Below are 17422 nucleotides of genomic sequence, written 5' to 3' on the forward strand. Positions count from 1 at the left end.
AGCTTAGAACATGGGCCAAATCAATATACTCACAAGAATTCAAAAAATGTAACATGATGAAAGAAAAGACAGATGAGAAAGAAAAGCTGAAGAAAGAAACAAGCGAAAATGGTGAGTGAACAGACATGGCAATCAGAAAAAAATTAAAGCATGAGAACCAGAGGAGAGAAAATACTAAAATACAAAGTAAAAAGGAAGATAAATAAACCAAGAAGAGAAATCCTAAAAAAGAGTGGTTCATTTCATTTATATGTGTGAATCTGGGTAATAAAGGTAAACATGCATACAAAACTAACCTGGTTTTCCTCCTGCACAACTCTGTACTGCTCCTTCCAAACAGTGATTTTCGAAGCTTCATCCTTTCTCAGGGCTCTTTCTTTCTTCAGCTCTGGGCTCCAGAAGGTCTTGATGCTATTCATTGAGGAACTCAATTTGCTTTCCTTTACTTCCACATCCTTCCGCAAAAGATCATTTTCCCTTAACACTTCCTTCAGTTGTGTCTGCAGATCCATGATTGTGTTATCCCTTGCCTGACGAAGAGAGTGAGGTACAGTGGATGCCATACTCACAGGAGGGAGGTGATGCTCTCCAAATGCTATGGTGTCACTAGCAACCCCACTACTAGCTATGTTGGGGCTACTGCCCATAGCAGTCATCCTAACACTGTAAGGCAAACGTCCCCCAGAACGGCCAAGTGTCATGGTGCTTTTAGGGGTTTCTGAGCCCACATTTTCATGATCACTTAAATACATGGGGCCAGACGTGGCATAGGCAGCATTTAAGGATTGGATATTCTCCATTGAAAGGGTTTTCCCACTGCCACCTCCAACAGTGCTTCCAGAACTCCCTCCTGTGCTATTGGTTCGACGATGCCCCAGGCGAGGAGAACGTGGAAGCCTTGGTGAACGCCCAGGGCTCTGGTTGCTTGGTTCCACCTTCCCAACTGAGCGAGCACTTCCATACATGGTTGCAAGATGGATTTAGGTGTCAGGAAAGATGTAAAGCAGAAAGCAAAGTATGAAACTCCGTGAGGTTTCTCTATGGCTATAGGTCTGCTTAAGGCTAATCAGAAATAACAGGTCCTCAGCTGTCCAGCCTTGAAGAAATGTCTTACATCACATCTGCAATGAAAAGGTCATAAATTAAACCCTCCAATAATAAACATTTCCCTTGTCAAAAATCTTTCATTACCGCCCCCCCCCTTAAGGAGGAGTTCTATCATCTATTTACTAATGCATTCAAAGTTTAATACAACACATTTATTTCACTGTAAATATTCTTTAGACATTCTTATCACAAAGTAAATACTGAAAACAAACCATGTATATGGAAAAGATAAAAATATAAGAGTTGTATAAACATTAGCAGAGAAAAGATGAAACTTTTGAAACCCAAGATGATCATCTGATAAGTTATAAGAATAAAAAAAATCAACAAACTGGTCAGGCACAAGATCAAAATGTAAATTTCAATACATTCCTGAACATCATTAAGCGTTACAATGTATAATTTCTTAAAAATCCCATTCACAATAGCAACAAAACCATCACTCCTAGGCATACTTCTAAAAAAATCTACAAGTATTTTTGGTAAAGGACTATAAAACCTTTCTGAAAGAACACCTGAACAGAAAGGGACGTTATCCATGTTCATGAAAGAAAGGACAAACACCATAAATGTATACATTCTTCCCCAATGAAAGCAGTACAAAATTGACTCTTAAAATTCAAAAGGAAAAGCAAAGGTTAAGATAAGAAAAAAACAAACAGAAGAACAAAGAATGATGATGTTCCCTAAATAGCAAGACAAATTATAGGTGCATGATCCTTTATTTGCAATGTAAAAATTCAAAAGCTCTGAAAACACATGCTTTTTCTTTTTAACTTATTTAAAAGCAAGATTTTACCTGATCTGTAAGAGATCACTTCAGGTCACATGTGATATGTGATAACTTGCATACTTCATTGAGAAAACATCGTATATGATTACAGGATACTACATAATAGCCTCTAGGCATTACAAGAAAAAATCTGGGCTCCAAAGCCACATTACTGCCAATATTTCTCACAAGGGATGGTAGTCTTATAAAGCTATTCACTGTCTTTTAAACCACAGTACTGGACCCTGCATAGTCTAAATTAATACCTAAATGTATTTTAGTATATGCTAAAAGTAACAATTGGAAACAATGAGGAAAGGACATATCATTCAGTTAATGGGGTTCAGTTAACAGGGTTTGAATAACTGATGCTCTTGGGAAAAAAATTACATCCGTACCTTCACACAGTGTACAGAGATAAATTTTATGACATCGAAGATATAAATGTTAAAATTCTTAAAAAGGACCAGAACAAAAATTTAGAATATCTTGCAAAGTCAAAAGAGAGTTTCTTAAGAAACTGAAAGCAAAACAACTAATACATTTATTACATCAAGATGACAAGCCAAAAAATACTAAAAGCAAAATTTAAAAATGGATTTAAAGTGTATCTGATATATGCATAACGACCTTAACAGAAAACATGTCAATATAATTTCCTACATGGGGAAAAACAAATTCAAAACAGCAATGAATAGAGGGAAAGGGAACTTGTATTCAATGAAGAGGTTGAAGGAAAATGTTTGTGGGCGCTTTAGCTGTGCTTATAAGGACCAAGTAACAGGTTTCAGCATATTAAATAACATTTTTCAAAATTTCACTGCTGTGAAAAATTGACTTTTTGTGTTTACTGAAAATGCCAAGTAAATCACAAAGCCAAAATTAATATTTTTAAAGACTACATAGTTTAGTCAAACTCAAACAGGATAAAAATCATCAGAAACATGATACACTGGCAGTTTCATCTCTACATCAGTGGCCTAGTAAAGATGCTCTATGGTAACAATAAACTGAACAAGAAATATATAGAACCTCAACCTTTGAGGCTCTATTTCAGAAGTAATATTGGTACACCCAGTACAGAAATTGTAATATTCTGCTAGGAATGTTGGGAATCCCTTTCCAGGACTAACCTATTAGGAGGTAAAACTCCTTTTCATGATTAATTTGGAGTGTAAGGTAGATGACAAGTAAAATCCATATAATAGTGTTCAAGTAAATTCTATTTCAAGATCAAAGAGGAAAAAGTAATCTGAATACTGCTTAAAATAAGTGAGCCACTCATTATCCAAAATCCTGAGTGGTAAGAAAAGCTAACATTTCTTGAGTGTTTACTATATGCCAGGCATTTTGCTGAGAATTTCATAAGGTTTAATTCCATATTTACAAGCTCCATATAATATAGGTACTCTCATTATCTCCATTTTACAGATGAGAGAAGTGAGCTGTTAAGTGACTTAACTGAAGTCACATAGCCACTAAGTGCCAGGTCAAGGCACCTAGCGCAGGGCCTGGAAGCTTTAGACTACGATGCTTACCCACCACATGTGCTGATGTTACATCTCAATTGTTCCACCAGTTATTAAGGGCTTCACAGTCTTAAGGCAAAATGTTCTGCTAACTTAGTACTCTAAATCTGAACTCTAAGGCTGAGCTTAGGTTTTCACAGGTATAAAATTCAGGTAACTACATTTATCTTTCTATTAAGGACAAAACTTATCTTTTTGGGTAAAAGAATGAAATAAGAAAAGCTATCAAGATACAAAATCTCAGGAACCAAGCCATCAGAAGGTTAAATTGCTACATTCAAGAAAAAAGTCCCAATTGTCCTTTTGTGCTGATTCTATTTTCACTAAGTCATACTGGATAGGTTAAAGTCCAATAACAAAATATCATATCAAGTTTTCAACATTAAGTGCACACTATTGTTCAAATCATTTTCAGACCCAACGTCTTTTAAATGTGGAGTCTATGTTATTATTAGAACTATATTCACTTATACAACAAAAGAAGGAAATCCACTAGCTGTGCCTGAAGCTCCCACACTAACTTTTAATCTCATGAGCTTCACGGAAGATAGTTCTTACAATCTTTATTCCTTTACAAATATGCCAGACAATAATCATAAAACAAAAGTCTCTCACACACAAATCTCTTACGACAGAAAGCAAAGCAGTATGTGTCTGGGAATGAGGCAGAGAGAGGCATGGATCATAAAGGAGCAAGTGCTGGAGTTATGAAAACGTCCACAATCTTGGTAGGGGTGTTGATTTCACCCATCAATTTAAATTATACCACAAAAGTTTGGGGGAAAATTGTCAATTCAAACTCCGATTAATCAAAAAAAAAAAAAAAACCCACTCATTATATACCTGAAATCCCAAATGCTGCTGAAAAAAACTGTGCTGTTGTTCAATCTGAGCCCATAATATTGCCCCCAGAGTCCTACAAGGTCCTTAGTTCCCTATCCAATGTTTTGTTAACAATTCATATATTTGAGCTCTCAACCACACACCTCCATGTGACTGCATTTGAAGATAAAGTTTTCAAAAAGATAATTAAAGTTAAATGAGGTCACCGCCCTAATCCAAAATGACTGGTATCCTTACCAGAAGAGACTATCACAGAGACCCCACAGAGAGAATATCAAAAAGATGCCATCTAGAAGGGGCTTCCAAAAGAAACCAATCTGCCTAAACCTCAATCTTGGACTTTAAGCCTTTAGAATTGTGAGAAAATAAATTTTGTTGTTTAAGTCACCAGGTCTATGGTACTTTCTTATGGCAGCACAAACACATTCATACACCTTACCACTTATATCACAGAGAAGATCAGAGATCAAAGAGGAACCACCCAACACACATTTATTTATCTCAATATCCACCATCTTAACAACATTCATCCACTCTAATGTAAAAGAACTAAAGCTAAGCAAGCCGGGCCACCCTGGTGGTGCAAAGGGATAAAAGCGCAGCACTGTGAAGCTACCTGCAGCCACAGCAGCAGGAGTTCGATCCCCAGCCAGGGAGCTGAACCACATGGCACAGCAGACCTCTCCTGTCTCACCCACTGCTCCCCTCAGCCGTGGATTTCAGTGGATCTACCTGTCTGCTCCCCACTCCTGTCTCTAATCCTCTCACCCTCATATCTCTGGCCTGTAATCCAGTTCTTTAAAAATATTTTTAAAATAAAATAAAATTAAGCAAGTCAACCACTAGCACATCACTTCCCATCCCCTCTGGCTTTCAAGAGAAGGCTTATTTAACTAACCCTTTTCTAACTAATACCTTTGTCATGTCTGTTTTTAAAGTCCATCTTAAGCATTCCCAAATTCTTAATACTCTTCTCCATGGTTTCCTCATCACACTCTCTCCTAGTCCTCAAGGTGTTTTTGCTCTCCAGAGTTGTATTTCTACCCCTCTCTTCTCACATTACAGTATCATCCAGGGAGAATCAATTTTTGCTCCCATCGCATCAAATTTCATCTATATGATTAAAGACTCCAAATTTATACTTCTGGACCTAACCTTCTCCTTTGATAATCAAGAACCACATTTCCTACTCCCTGGACATTTCTATTTCTGTCTCACAAAGCACCCTAAGTCTATCGTGCCCCACACTGAACTCTTAGGACATCTAAATCTCCTAACCAGCTCTATGACCTAACCAGGTCTGCTCCTACAACAGAAAAAAGAGCATTTTAGAAATATTCACCTATTCAAATGAATAACACCAGCTGTTAAGCCGTAATGAACCTGGGAGTTCTACCTAAATCTTAAATCTCTCATACTTTACATCTAATTAATGAATATAATTCCTATCTACTTCTCTTCTAAATATATCTCAAATTAATATTTTTCTATAGTAATTTACACCACCCTATCCTACCTGAATTATAACATTTTTCTAAACTGATTCCTACCTTTAGCTTCAGAGTCCTCCCATCAGGTTAGGAGATTTGTCTGGTAACTTGTAAGCTACTTGTTCATTCTCTCTCTCATGAAGTAAAGAGAACAGAGCAGGAAAAAAAAATGCACAGCTTATTTTCAGAGTATATAACACTAAAGTGAGCATTATTAAGAAGTGTGAAGGGTCTAGAGTTTTACTCGTGTACAAGTTATACATTAGTTTGTGACTGTTTTGGGAATACCGATAGGACACATGAGTCTCTTAAGTCAAAGACATAGAATTTTAGAGCAACACAGTAAGCAGTATAAGATTCATGTGTGCATTGGCTCTTTGTAACCCCCACTGCCCAAGATTGACACAGAGGGATCCAAATGGATGCTACCCATGAATTTGCATCACAGTTGAAGATACTGAATTTAAGGAGTCCACCCCCTTGATAGTAAGCAAGCATGCCTTTGCACAATGGGAGACATTACCTCAGTGATCAAGGTGGTCTGTTGAAAACACAACACTAAGAAACAGCACAAGTTAAAAACAGCTGCGGTCTTTCATTCTTGGTATAGCCAGCAAGGTGAAGAGGAAAGAGATGACCCTTGGAGGACTCTCTCCTAAACATTATTTGTGGTAGTTTTTTGTTTGTTTGTTTGTTTGTTTTTTAAAGATTTACTTATGCATACAGAGCTGGGGTAAAAGCCAGAAGTGCAGAAGTGGTGAGAGAATTCACCAGAGACTAAGTGGGGCAAACAGGCAGATTGATGAAGTATATACTGCTGAGGGGAGCAGTGGGCAGGTCAGGAAAGGTCTGACACACCCACCATGTGGGTCACCTGGGGGGGGGGGAGCACGGTGTTGAACAAGTTGCTGCTTGTTTGCAGGGCAGAGTCCTAACCAGTTGTGCCACCAGGGAGAGCCTTATTTGTGATAGTTTTAATGTATCTACCTGCATCCTTTGATATTCTTCACTTCAAAAAGGGAAACAAAATTACTTCCTTTGCCTAAAGACTAAACTTAATGATTTGCTTCTGAAGTACCATTTCCAAAACTGACCCCAAAAGACATTTACAACTTCTTTGTTCATCACTCTCTTAGCTAACTCGCCCAAGGGTGAGAGCTACTGCCTGTTGTAAAGCTATTCAAGCTACCTACAGAAAGGACCACACAGTGAGCAACAGCAGCCTTCTGCCAGGATACATGTAAAAACAGCTTAGGAAAGGATCCTCCAACCCCAGACACATGTTCAGATGACTGTAACCTCATGTAACACCTGGAGTCAGAGCCGCCCATCAATGCCCTTCATAAAAACTGAGATGGTATCTTTTTTTTTTTTTTAACCTAGAAAGGTTTGAGGTATAATTATATTTAGATTTATTTTAATTACTTATGCATATAATATTTATTATTTATACAAGAACTGGGGGATAAGAGTGAGTGAGAGGATTCACTAGAGACAACAGTGAGGAACAGAACAGGCAAATTAAATCCACTGAAATACACTGTTGAGGGGAGCAGCAGGTGAGACAGTAGAGCTCTGCTGTGCCAAGTGGGTTTGCTCCCTGGCAGAGGGTTGAACTCATGTTGAAGCTGTTGGCCATAGCTTGATAGCACTGAGACTTTGCCCCTGCACCACCAAGGAGGCCCAGCTTTACTTAAATTTACAAAAGAAACAATATTACTAATGCAAATCCCAACATTAACACCAATGCACATGTGAATACTAGATCACAATTTAAAAAGTGTTTCTTTTTTTAGGTTCTAAAGAATTCTCAACACCATTGCCAGAATTATTCTAATATGACTCTCCAAGTAGGTCAGAAAATCCCAGGAGTCCTCAAGATTCACAAAGGAGGTTCATGAGAACAAAACTAATTTCATAATATTATGACATTACTTGCCTTTCTTCACCATCACATTCTCACAAATGTACAGTGTTTTCCAAAGGTTATAGAACATGTGATATGATCCTCCTGACAGTTTGCATACTCCTGTGTTTTAAAACATTGTTTCCATTTCTAACATAGTAAATGATAATAGATCTAATTAGGGTCCTCATTAATTTTTAAAGAAAAGACAGGGATGGTAAAAGACCTATACAACAAAACTTCAAGATGTAACTAAAATGTAATTAAAGAACTTGGCAAAGATGATCATGGGCATTCTTATGGACAAGGAGAATCAACGTAATCAAAATGACTACCCTAACTAATCATATATACTGCTGATAAAATAGCTGTCAAAATACCAGTGATTACCTTTTAAAGAAATTAAACAAAAAATATTGAAATTTGTAAGAAACCACAGCAGACTGGAATTTGCAAAAATAAATTCTGAAATACAAGGAGAGAAGTAGAAGTATCACATTACCTGATTTCAAACCTTACCAGAAAAGCAACAGCACTAAAAACAACACGGTATAGGGCCTCTCTGGTGGCGCAACGGGTTGGAACGCAGCACTATAAAGCTAACTGCAGCCACTTTGACATGAGTTCAACCCTGGCCAGGGGGGTGACCCACATGGTGCAGAAGACCTCTCCTGACTCGCCTGCTACTCCCCTCAGCAGAGTGCTTTCTCAATCTGCCTGTTCTGCTTCACACTCTGTCTCTGGTGAATCCTCTCACCGCTGCTGCACCTCTGGCCTATACCCCAGTTCTGTATGCATAAATAAATCTTTTAAAAAACAAAAAACAAGAGATGGGTCCAGGGACACCTGCAGGCAATGGCCTGGGGCAAGAAGTTGCAGTACAAACTCTGAAGCAGGCTCTTGGAAGGCCACCTATCCAATGTCCCAGATGAAGGAAAAGCTGAACAGAGTGAAGGGACTCAGACCTCAGTACTGTACTGACCTTGTGAAGTGTATCAACAGCACACAATGATGGCAGAGTGTTCCGAACAAGAGAAAGAAGGGCTATTAAACATGCCGTAAACACAAGCCTGCTCCTCATAGAGCATTTACCCCAGCAGTCTGAACTTCCAGATGCCTCCCCTACCTCAATTCAGCATGGAAGCCTGAAAAAAACAAACATCTAAAATCATATAAAAACCACAGCACCACTTACTGGGAAGGTAGTAGTTCAAATCTCCAAGCTACTAATAGATCTTAAAAAATAAGATAAGCTAATCCTTAAACCCACGACACATGTCATTTTGAGACCTCAAGAAAATATGTCATCAAAAGCAAAGAACAATTCTCCAGGATCCAACCACAAAGATCTGGAAGATTTTCTCTTCATAACTGATAAAAATTACTTTGATAACGAAATTAAAGAAAATCAAATCAAACTGATATAAGAAAAATCTATAAATCTAATCAAAAGGGTAAAACAAAATTCAGAAAAATGAGTATCATAAAAAGTAAAATTAATGAACAGAAAATGGGAACTGAAGCTGCCAAAGAATAAACAATGGAGGTGAGGGATATAAAATGATCAACAGAGATAATTTAAAAATTTACAGAAAGTTATGTAAGTAGACTAAACCAAATGGAAGAGCAAATAAGTGACCTTGAAGATATTAAAAGTACAAAGGGCCCAGGTGGAAGAAAATGCAAATAGTTAAAAAGTGAAGTAACAAACAAACTAACTAAAAGTAAAGAACTACTTCAAGGATACCCAAATCCAAGAGGAAAGGCAACACAGGCATAATGGGTATTCCAGAAGGGGAAAAGGAGAAGAGGAGAAAGAACTTAGTCAAGGAGGGAAAAAAATTCAAATGTGGGGAAGGAACTAAATGTACAAGTCCATGAAACTAGAAGGGATCTGGTTAGGCATAAATGTCATGAGACCTATACCAGAATACACAGTCCAGTGACTACCAAGAGTTCAAGACAAGAAAAAGATAGTAAAAGCTCTGAGAGAAAAACGCATGAATCAACAGTGCTCTGAATACCTGTGCACATAGTAGATTTTATGTTATTCTCTGTAACCCTGCTACCATTTTATATTAAAGCATATTAGCAATATTATGCTCAAGACCAAAACTGTGATCTGAAATCTTCCTACAAAGTGTAAAAATATACATTAACAAAAGTATAATACATTGACTTTTCATACAATTCATCTTAATAAGCACCCTGTGAAATAATTCTGTGTGCCTCAGTCATGTGGTGAATAAGAGGAAAGGCTTGGGATGATTTACTCCACCAATTAAATGTATAGTTTGCAACAAATAAGTGAATCTTTCAGAGGCTTAGTGTCTTTCTCACTGAAGTGGACATAATATTTTCCTCAAAGAATAGCTAAGAAGTTCAAGTATGAGAGTAAATATAAAATATCTGGTTTTTGGCAGATTTTCAGCAACTCTTAGTCATTGTATTTCTAGGAATTTATCCTACATATATTTACATAAGTGGGAAAACTGATTATGAATTATGAAAACTGACAATACAAGACTCCAATTAACAGCAAATGTAATTATGGGAATACTGTGTGACTACTGAAAAGGTAAATCTGTATATGCCAGTAAGAAAAGATATGGGACCCTCCATTGTGGCACAGTGGGTTAACACACAGCACTAAGAAGCTAAAGCCACTTCAGCATCAGTTCGATCCCTGCCCTGGAGGTGATGATCCACATGGCACTGTAGACCTGCCTGCTGCTCCCCTCAGCAGTGTACTTTGTCAGTCGGCCTATTTTGTTCCCCAGTCTGTCTCTGGTGAATCCTTGCACTGCCTCACACGTCTGGCCTGTACCCCAGTTCTGTATGCATAAATAAATAAATCTTTAAAAAAAAAGAAAAGAAAAGATACACATTTTTCAACATAAAAAAGCAGTATAAGAATTCAGGGAAGAAAGCAGATTTTTTACATTTTTCTTTTCTACAGCAATTGGAAGTTTTTAACTCACACAATTTAAAATATGAAAGACCTAAAATTATATGGACAATTAACTTTTGAGAAAAGAGCAAAGACAATACAATTAAGAAGGTAAGTCAATTATGCTCCCACAACAGATCTAAATAGTCCATTTTCAGGGCCACCACAGTCCACCTCTTGCAAGACATAATCACTTTTCCACACAGGGACAGAACAGCTCCATGATTCTCAATGACTCTTGAAAAACATAGAAGACAAAGTTTACTGTAATACTCTACAGCTGCTGTTAGTCTCAAGAGCATATGATACTCTTCTCCCTACTATTCTAAATTGTACTCAATCATTCTGAGTGTTTACCATAACAGATCTTAGAGGCTTATCAGACCCAAATATTCAGCCTTTCACAATCATACTCATGGCTGCTGCACATTGTGCATTCAGTTAATTTGGGACAAGGGACATAAAGGGTGTCTAATTGGTTGACCTGGGTTGCATCAGTCCTTAATAGTAAGAATTTACTATTTAGAAAAGGCCAACAACAGAGTATATAACATAACTGTATTAGTATAGGGCACAACTGTAAGATGAGTTGCTATCTGTCATGGGTTCAACAGTGTCCCCCCGCCGCCCCCAAATTCATGTTTGCTAAGAACCTCAGAATATGGCTTTATGTGGAAACAGGTTTTCTGAGATGTAATCAGTATAGATTCCTACTGATTTATATAGTAGACCCTAAATCCAATGACTGGTATCTGGATGAGAAAATGAAAGGGTGATTCAGCCACAGACATACATGTAAGAAAGGTCATGTGAAGGTAAGAGACACACTGGGATGATAAAGCTCCAAGCCAGGAAAGACTAAGGATTGCTAAGAGATACAGAAGAGAGAAGGAATTCTCTCTAAAGCCTTCTGAGAGAATAAGAGCCTGTCTATACTGATTTTGGACTCGAAGCCTTTAGAACTAAGAAAACAGATTGTGTGATATGGTTATTACAGCGACTTTAGAAAACTAATATGCCATCTCATTACAAATAATGATTTGGCTCTATACTTAATGACAGTAGAAGACAACTGAGATCTACTGTCAAGTCAAAATGAAAAAATAAAGACATACACTATATATACACATATAATTTTAGTTATGTGTCACTGAAGTTTATAGTCACTTTACATTTCGGAGCTCTATTTACAACATCACAAACTCTATAAAAATGTCACTTTTAGGGTCCTCCCTGGTGGTACAATGGATTAAAGTGCAGTACTGCAAAGCTATCAGCAATCACTCTGCCCAAGTTCGATCCCCGAGCAAAGAGGAGACCCACATGATAGACATCTCCTGACCTACTGCTCCCCTCAGCCATGTATTTCACTCAATCTGCCTGTTCTGCTCCCCACTCTGTCTCTGGTGAACCTTCTCACTGCCCCCACACCTCTGGCCTGTACCCCAGTTTTGTATGCAAAAATAAGTAAATCTTTTAACAAAAAAAAATTTAATGGCATTTTTATGCAAACACACACACACCCTGGTTTCATTACTATATCACCTACAGACCTTACTGCTTTACTTGGCACATAACATGTATTCAGTAATTATCTTTTTGCATAATGTGACCCACTAGAACCAGCCAAAGATCAGACAGCCCAACAAATCACACAAATAGCCCATCACATACTAACCTCAGTAGGACCCTCAAACAATAAGTAATAAAAATAACACAAAAGACAATAGGAAATAACACCTAAACATGTCAGGGAAAAAATTAAAAAGACAAATCAAAACAAAAACATAGCAAACTGACAAAAAGCACTTAGAACTCCATAACCACCCTAAATGTAAATAACCTGAGCTCACCTTTCAGAAGACATACAGTAGCCAAACAGATTTCAAAACAAAGTGCAACCTTTGCTGTTTACAAGAAACTCCTCTTTCCAGTAAAAACAAGCACAGACTTAAGAGTTAAAAGTGGAAAACAAATCACCAAATAACCTGTGTGCCATCACCACAGTCCAGTGCATTTCCCTCCCCCCACTGTTTAGAACAGCTATATTTATCTCTAATAAAACTCTTTCAATTAAGAGTTAATAAGTCAAAGGAGAATACTATATTATTAATGGTCTAATACAAGAAAAATGAACACTTATAAGTATATATGTGCTGAATGATGGCGCACCAAGATAAATAGGACAATTATTAACAGAAATAAAAGGAGAGTTGATAACACCACAATAATACCAGGGGACTTCAATACCCTAGTTACAATAGTGGACACATCAACAAGACTAAGTAAGGAAACATCTGTTCTAGATGAGGAGCCAGACTAAACAAGGGTAAAAGAGATCTATAGAGATCTACAGAACACTTCATCTAAAAACTGCTGCATACACTTTTCCCCCACATATTTAATAGTGTTGTTCATAATCAGTATGCCTTTTTTTTATTTTTGTTCCTCACCACCATCCCTGTATCCTCATTTCCTGCCCTCCTCCCTCTTAACCTCACAGTCCTCAGAATATCTATCGAAGTCCACTGGTTTTTGAAAATGTTTTACATAGTCGAATTGTCTGACTTTGTTTGTTGCCCATAAACAAATCACCATTTTTAACTATGTTGTTAAAAATGGCTGTTTTGCATGAGTTCAATCCCCCCCCACCCCGGAGGTGACCCACATGGCCCTGCAGATCTCTCCTGACATGCCCACTGCTCCCCTCAGCAGTGTACTTCGTCGATCTGCCTGTTCTGCTCCTGGTTCTGTCTCTGGTGCTGCCTCTCACCACCCCTATACCTCTGGCCTGTACCCCAGTTCTGTATAAATAAATATATCTTTTTTTTTTTGCTTTTTATTTTTTATTTTTTTTAATTTTTTTTACATCTCGATTGTAATCCCCGCGGGTTTCCCATCACCAAATCACCCCTGTGCCACCACCATAGTCTCGTGCATTTCCCTCTCTTTAAATATATCTTTTTTAAAAAAAAAATGGCTGCGGAGCAACTTCGATGGAGCTGGAAAAGATCATGCTTAGTGAGGTAAGCCAGAAAGAAAAAGGAAAATACCGGATGGTTTCGCTCATAGCAGGAGTATAATGGGCCAGGCGAGAAAATAATAAGAATAATGAACAGCCATATACCAGAGACATTTTGTGGGGTTGGAGTGGGGAATGGAATCAAAAACAGGGGCGAGAAGTACACGGGACTATGGTGATGGCACATGGGTGACTTGGTAATGGGAAACCCACAGCGATGACAATTGAAATGAAAAAAAATGTAAAAAATGAAGTAAAAATAATCTATTATATTATAAAGAAAAAAAAAATGTCTGCGTTTTGGGCTCTCCCTAGTGGTGCAACAGGTGAAAGCACTATGAAGCTCTCAGAAGCCACTGCAGCACAACTTCAATCCCCAGCCAGGGAGCTGACCCACATGGCGTAGCAGACCTCTCCTGATCTGCCCGTTGCACCCAATTCTGTAAGCATAAATAAATCTTTTTTTAAAAAATGGCTGCATTTCATCATTTTTAATGACAATATAGTATTCAACAATGTGTACACAGCACATCCCAGCTACATTTGTATGCTGAAGATTTTGGTGACTTCCTCATCCTAACTATTGTAAATAACTCTTGTGAATATTTTGGAATATGTGGAATTTTTTGTCTATGGCTTTTTAGTCAGTGGATATATGGATATGGCCAACAATGGGATTTCCAGGTTGTATATTTCTACTTTTTAATTTTCAAAGATAAATCCAGATTGCTTTCTGTAATGGTATCACCAGTTCACATTCTCACCAAAAATGTAATAGGGTTCCTTTTTTTTGCAGTCTTTCTACTATGTGCCATTCTCACGGATAAAAGGTGATATCTCATTGTGATTTTAATTTGCAAGCTCTTTTATTAGAAATGACAATGAATATTTTTCATGTCTTTTGGCCTTCTGGATCTCTTTGGTGAACTGCTGTTTATATCTGCTGCTCCCTTGTTAACTGGCCTATTTGTGGGGTTTTGTGTTTTTTTTTAAAGATTTTATTTATGAATACAAGAATTGGGGTGTAGGCTAGAGGTAGTGTGTATGTGAGAAAGAAAGACAGAGAGATCACCAGAGACAAAGTAGGGAGTACAGAGGTGAATCTACTGAAATACACTGCTGAGGCGATCAATGTGAGACAGTGGAGGCCTGCTTTGCCATATGTGGATCAACTTCCTTGCTAGAGATTGAACTCATGCCGCAGTGGCTGACAATAGCCTGATAGCACAAGACTTTAAGCACTACACCACCAGGGAGGCCCTTATTTGTTTTATTTTTTTTTAAACTGTTGAGTTGTGTGTTTTTATATGTATTATTTTTTATAAAAACACACAATTATTAACATGTATTATTAGCATGGATATTAGTTCCTTATCAGTTAAATTGATCGATATCAGTTATATTGATATGTTGTGTAAATATCTTCTCCTATTTGGTAAGGTGTCTATTTAATCATCATGCATTTTCTTTTGCTATGCTGTATAGCTTTTGAACTTGAGGTAATACTAATTGTTTATTTTTGTTTCCATTTCCCTTGCTATGGGGTTTGAGTCATCAAAAATATCTTTATTGTTGATATCAAGGAACATATTACCAATGTTTTCTTCTATGTATTTTATTGTTGCAGGTCTTGCTTATATCTAAACCTTTAATCTCTTTGGAATTTATCACTTGCTATTTGCAAGTAATCCAACTTCAGTCTTTTATGTATGGCTCTGCAGTTTTCCCAACATATTTTATTAAAGAGACTTTCCCTCCAATTTACAGTCATAGATTAGGTGCTGTTCTATGTGTGCATTTATTTCTGGACTTTCAATTCTGTTCCCTTGGTCAATGTATCTGTTTTTGTGCCAATATCATGCTGTCTTTAGTGCTGTTGCTTTATAGTAAAGTTTAAAGTCTGGTAAAGCAATGCCTCCATCCTACCTTTTTTTCTTACAATGACTTTTGCAATTTGAAACCTTTTATGGTTCCATATAAACTGCAGTACTTTTGTTCAGTTTCTTTGAAAAATATTGCTGGGATTTTGATGGGGATTGTGATAAATTTGTATATAATTTTAGGGAAGATGGTCACTGTGATTATACTGCTTCAACGAGTAGCCCCCATCATGGGATTTCCTTCCATCTCCTTATATACCGCTATGTAGGGCCCTCCCTGGTGGCACAGCAGGTTAAAGCACAGCACTAAGAAGCTAAAGCCACTTCAGCATGACTTCGACCCCCACTTCAGAGGTGATCCATATGGCGTAGCAGACATCTCCTGATCCACCCACTGCTCCCCTCAGCAGTGTACTTTGTCAGTCGACCTGTTATGCTCCCCACTCTGTCTCTAGTGAATCCTCTCACTACCCCCACACCTCTGGCCTGTACCCCAGTTCTGCATAAATAAATCTTTAAATATATATATTTATATATATAGCTATGTAAGTCCTTTAATAACATCTTGAAGGTCTTTTCCTCCTTAGATTGATTCTGAGTTACTTCTTTTTGAAGCAATTTTAAGTGGAGTTATTAAATTATTTTTGCATCTTGTTTGTATATATTAATAAAAGAACCCAAATAAGCCTTGAGTCCTCTATTTTTTGCAATAGGGCTGCCAGAGTTTCATTTCCACAGGTACTAGGACTGGTGCCTTTTATGCGGTGGGACCCTACTGAGAATTACGTAAGGGAAATGAGGTCATAGAGTCAGTATTTTGAAAGTGAACAAAAAATAGTGGAAGCTATCACAGATCCAGGAATGAACCTGTTAAATCCCTACCACACACAAAAATTAAGGGGCCAAATATGGGACTACAGAGGGGAAACCCAGCTCTCACCTCAACCACACTACATTTAAGACTAAGCACACTTGCCGCTCTTGGCTAGCCTATAATTTCTAATCCTCTACCTAGCTGTGGGGTATGGGACCAGTGGAACCTCAAAGTTATTGGCCTCAGGAGAGTAGACAAGGCCTGGAACCTTCTCCCCTTCAAGTCAGGCTCCAACCTCCATAACTTTCTATCCCATCTCCAGACATGTTTCTGAGTCTGAAGGCAGCTGCATTATTCAGATAAATATGGGTTGCAAATGGATACAGGCATGGCATGTAAGTTTCCACAGACTTACCTTCCCCCTAGAATGATAAGGAAGGTGCTTCCCTGTGTGTACACATGTGCACTCGTGTGGGTAGGCAGAAGGAAGATGACACTCTGGCCTCCCCACAAACTGGACTCCATAGGAGGGCTCTGCCCTTTCAAGCGTGATCATAACAGGAGGATGGCCCAACATTCATTCTGAATTATTCCCTCCCACATTTTTCTTCACAATAGTCTGAATTACTAGTAATGACAAGCGATTTGGAGAGAAATGTTTATATGATCCATGACAAGGGAAAAAATGAGGATGCATAAGGGCATCCAGCCCTTTCAGGCCCTGTACAACAGAAAGCTTTCTAGACAAAATGGATCATGTACAAGGAGCTCTCTCTCTTTCAGTATATATTTCTACATGGAGAGTCTAACAGTAATCTAGAAAAGTCTGCTTCAGTTTTCTTTACAAGTTGAAGTATAATTTATCTCTGGTATTTTCTATTACTCTAATATTCGAGCATAATACTTTTCTAAGAAAAAATTCTTGATCAATTATCTTGATTAAAGAAGACGTACCTACTATTTTTCAAATGCTGGCTTTTTTTGAAGTATGTGACTCCATGATTTTCTTTCTTTCCAGGCAGGTCAATAAGACAGTACTATGTAGTAAGGCAGTTCAGAGGTTGGGGTAGAAATGAGAACAGAGGGGATAAAATGGTAAAGAATTAAAG

At 37.8% G+C, this 17422-nt stretch overlaps 1 protein-coding gene across 15 annotated transcripts in view; it reads right to left on the reverse strand.

Annotated features, from left to right (window-relative positions):
• ERC1 (ELKS/RAB6-interacting/CAST family member 1) overlaps positions 1 to 17422 on the reverse strand; it is a 302503-nt gene that overhangs the window by 266752 nt on the left and 18329 nt on the right. For all 15 annotated transcript variants that reach the window (XM_012732452.1, XM_012732450.1, XM_004692830.2 and 12 more), the window contains exon 2: positions 297 to 1121. In XM_012732452.1, coding sequence (XP_012587906.1) covers positions 297 to 965 — 669 coding nt within the window. In that variant the 5' untranslated portion in view covers positions 966 to 1121. The remainder of the gene's footprint in view (positions 1 to 296; positions 1122 to 17422) is intronic.

Source organism: Condylura cristata, unplaced genomic scaffold (genome assembly GCF_000260355.1).
Source record: "Condylura cristata isolate star-nosed mole 26May11 unplaced genomic scaffold, ConCri1.0 scaffold00034, whole genome shotgun sequence".
NCBI classification, from domain to species: domain Eukaryota; kingdom Metazoa; phylum Chordata; class Mammalia; order Eulipotyphla; family Talpidae; genus Condylura; species Condylura cristata.